Source organism: Apis dorsata, unplaced genomic scaffold (genome assembly GCF_000469605.1).
Source record: "Apis dorsata unplaced genomic scaffold, Apis dorsata 1.3 scaffold_147, whole genome shotgun sequence".
Classification (NCBI taxonomy): domain Eukaryota; kingdom Metazoa; phylum Arthropoda; class Insecta; order Hymenoptera; family Apidae; genus Apis; species Apis dorsata.
Window position 1 is genome coordinate 209,548 of NW_006263438.1, and position 3,663 is coordinate 213,210.

General features: G+C 36.9%; 2 protein-coding genes across 2 annotated transcripts in view; one reads left to right on the top strand and one right to left on the bottom strand.

The window, feature by feature from the left end:
* LOC102679693 (A disintegrin and metalloproteinase with thrombospondin motifs 12-like) overlaps positions 1–86 on the top strand; it is a 44,453-nt gene extending 44,367 nt beyond the window's left edge. Inside the window, exon 20 of the mRNA XM_006613374.2 lies at positions 3–86. Within this exon, the coding sequence (XP_006613437.1) occupies positions 3–86 (84 nt within the window). The remainder of the gene's footprint in view (positions 1–2) is intronic.
* Positions 87–483: 397 nt separating this feature from the next.
* LOC102679824 (A disintegrin and metalloproteinase with thrombospondin motifs 7-like) overlaps positions 484–3,663 on the bottom strand; it is a gene marked incomplete at its 5' end in the record, with an annotated part of 20,135 nt that continues 16,955 nt past the window's right edge. The window contains 4 exons of the mRNA XM_031509389.1: positions 484–1,557; positions 1,639–1,724; positions 1,953–2,173; positions 2,788–3,038. Coding sequence (XP_031365249.1) covers positions 1,309–1,557; positions 1,639–1,724; positions 1,953–2,173; positions 2,788–3,038 — 807 coding nt within the window. The remainder of the gene's footprint in view (positions 1,558–1,638; positions 1,725–1,952; positions 2,174–2,787; positions 3,039–3,663) is intronic.

Below are 3,663 nucleotides of genomic sequence, written 5' to 3' on the forward strand. Positions count from 1 at the left end.
AGGCGTTCAAGGTGATGGAGGAGATGGAGGGTATAACGCGGCCACCCGACTTCAAACCGTGGAAGAATTCCAGCCTCAACTCGTAGAGTTCGTGAAACGCGAATAGAAATCGCGGGAAATAGAAAGAAAGCGGTTTTTTTTTTTTTGATTTCGATGACTTCGACACAGGGTGGTCGCGCACCGGGTTTGTAGGATTAGGATTCGGGAATTGGTTAGGTTCGAATAGTAACGGGCGAATTTTTTTGGAATATTTGGAATTGATTGGTCGATCGTTGGTCGTGTTAATCGTGCAATTGGATCAGAGAATCAAAATTAATGGGAGATATTCGTTTTAAAGAAAGGATATAATAATATAATATTTTTCGAAGATCGATATATGGTATTTAAATATATTCGGATTTATATTCGTGAATTTATAATTAATTCGAGGTTTGGAACGAAACGAAGTTTGGAAAATTGAAATAATATTTTTTTCTTCTCTCCCCTCTATTCCCTCTACCCCTCCCCCTCCCCTCCGATACTGTGAAACTTTAACCAATTTGAAAAACGTGATATATTATCGTCGTCGAATTAATTCAAGATAAATCCAAGTGCATTGTCTTTGTACAGTTTAAATAACTTAATATCGATAACTATTTGATATTATTATAATAATAATAATAATAATGATACTTTATTCGAATAACGTTTAAGAGAGCGTTTAAAAGTATCGTATTGTAAGAGTATGTATTTAGAAGTATCGAGAAATATAGATAAGCTAATTAAATTATATATATTAAATACGTGTCGTTTTCTCTCTCTCTCTCTTTTGTATTTCAACAATATTTAATGTATGCACACTTAATTCAATTCAATTGGATATCGGATAAAAGCCCGATCCGCGTCGAATATAATTCGATTTCCTGGCAAGCGTGCGTAATCTGACGGCAAATTGAACGGCAACGATGAAATAAAATGCGAAACAGTGACAGTGCTGGCGGTTTGTCCCGGTGCTATCGTATTTTTAATCGACGCATTAATATTTTAATGCCAAGTCGATTTATTACGAAATTATCTTACGCCTGTCCGGTCGGTATTGCAGATTCAACAACATCTACGCTCCATCATTTCCATCAATGTCACAATGTTTTAATCGTTTAAAGAGACGGCCACTCTCGCATTGAAACGTGATATTTAATGCATTTCGTGTAATGTACATAATGCACGTACATTAAATTAATCATAATTATAACGATTAATACACAGATCTCTGGGCACACGATCGTAACGCGAATAATGTATATATCGATTTTCAATTAGGTTAACTCGTTAAGAACGTTTAGAGGCGATCACGGCCTCTTCTTGAATTTTTTGAATATACTTGACTGCATCCATTCCAACCAAAGTAAACGTGGTACTGTTGGGCGGTGGTTGAGGCACGAAATCCTTGGGGAAGATCAAGGCGCCGGTTACATCACGTTCCAAAATGATGGTTAAGGTTAAATTATTAATATCCTTGCTGTCGATCACTTCTTCACCCTTCTTTATCTTCGGAATGCTCTCTTTTTCCTCTTCTTTCTTTTCTTCCTCCTCTTCTTCTCTTTCCTCCTCCTCCTCCTCTTCTTCTTCTTCTCTTTCCCTTTCTTCTTCTTCTTCCTCGTCTTCCTCGTCGTCGTCATCGTCGTCGTCGTCGTCGTCTTCCTCTTCGTGCATTCTTTTAATTCGTAATTTCTTTCCGCCCGAATCTTCGTTGTTTCAATAATAACAAAACACTTAATAAATGGATATCTACTAAGAAGTAATCGTCAATAAAAAAATACGAATAAAAAATTACGAAATAAAAAAATTTTGCAAAAAAAAAAGAATAACATTTTTCATAAATATTTTTTAGACGAGATTAAACAATGATTCTTCCAACACACGATCGATCGAAGAATCGAATCGATACGAATAGAACGGAATAATAGATATACTTTTCCACCGCTTCGAGCGTGCTGTTGAAACATTGTTGTTACGTTTCTCCCGGCCGGCACAGGGCTCCCGTTCCTTTGGCTTCGGCCCTACGCAGTAGCTGTCAGCGATAATATCTGCATCCTGCTCGGAATGACCGACGGGGCGTACGCATTTGACAGATCGCGTGTTCTCGCAACGGAACGTGCAGGATGTGCATCCTTGCCAATCACCGATCATCCATCTGGAATCAACGTCATTTCGATAGAATTAGAATCGGTGCATCGTCTTCTCGTTCGAGAATAGATCGAAGCGAATAGACGAGCGATTGGAGAGAAATGCGGATGCTCATCCATTAAATGTATTGGTAAGAATCTCGAAAAATAATGATAAGTTTTATTCAACCTCTATCTTTTCAAATTTTATTTTACAAAACACATAATAATAAAAGGTAAATACGTTTTATTTTATTATAAAGAAATATTTGTAAATCGAAATTATTGTAAAGAAATATTTTTAGAATATAACCTAAACGCGAATATAACCTATTCGCTTTCAATAGTACAGTGATTCAATATTATTATAATATGAAATTTTTTAATTTGAGGTTATCAAGTTATTGTATTCGTGTAAATAAAATTTAGACTCGATTTTAAATTAAACGTGAATACGTAAATTTTTGCATCAAAAAACAAAAAGAGGAAAACGATCAGCATCAGAATTATTGCAATAATAATTTAATTTCAATTTACGAATCGCGACACATAGTTACAAAGAACTTCTTGTTAACAAAGAAAGATCTCACGGTCCTCGATTATTTTTCAATGAAAAGATTGAATGAAAAGAAGATGTACTAACCTCGGGACACAGGGCGCCCGATAACAGGGTCTCACTTTTTCCTGCGGCCTCGCCATGCTTTTGCAGAAAATGTCATCCACTATGCCCGCGTGTTTCTCCAGGCAACGAGGCTTGGAAATCTGCTCGCCTGGGCCGCAATTCGCGTTGCACTCTTCCCAGTCGAGAAAGTTCCACGAGAACTCGGGCTTACGAGGGCTCTTCTCTCTCACGCCGAACGAATACCTCACCGTCACGTTCTCTTTCGGCAGAATCTATTCGGGGAACAACCTTACCAACCGGGTTGACAAAATTTTATTCCGAGTCCCGAGCACTCGAGGACGAAACTACTTTTCCATAGTTGAGGGGATTCGTATTCAACGAAAAGAATGAAAAGAAAAGGAGCATGGGGAGGGGAGGGGGGAGAGGAGGAGAGGAACAACACAATGAAAGGAGAAGTGGATTCTTTGGAAAGAGGGAAAATTTTGTAATCTTTTTAATTAATAACGCTGAATGAAAATTAAAATTTTTTATCAAAATATATCCGGAAATTCTTCTTTACGGAATTTTGTGAATATAACCTTTGTCAAAAGTTGTAAGATTTGATTAAAATGGAAATCTTATGAGTTTGTGAAATTCTTTTTTTTTTTTTTTTTTTTTCAATATATTTGAAATTTTGTTCTCAAATGTGCGAGGATATGAAAAAGTATGTTTGAATCGTCGTGTGCAAATATTGGAAATGGGAGGATGGCTCGATATATCAATTTTTAGGGGAAAAGTTTGAATAAAATAGATCCGATAGCGTGTTTCGAGTGAAAGACAGTTGGCATGCATATCGCTACACTATATCTGACAACGTAACATCCTGTTTCTCTCTCTCTCTCTCTCTCTCTCTCTCTC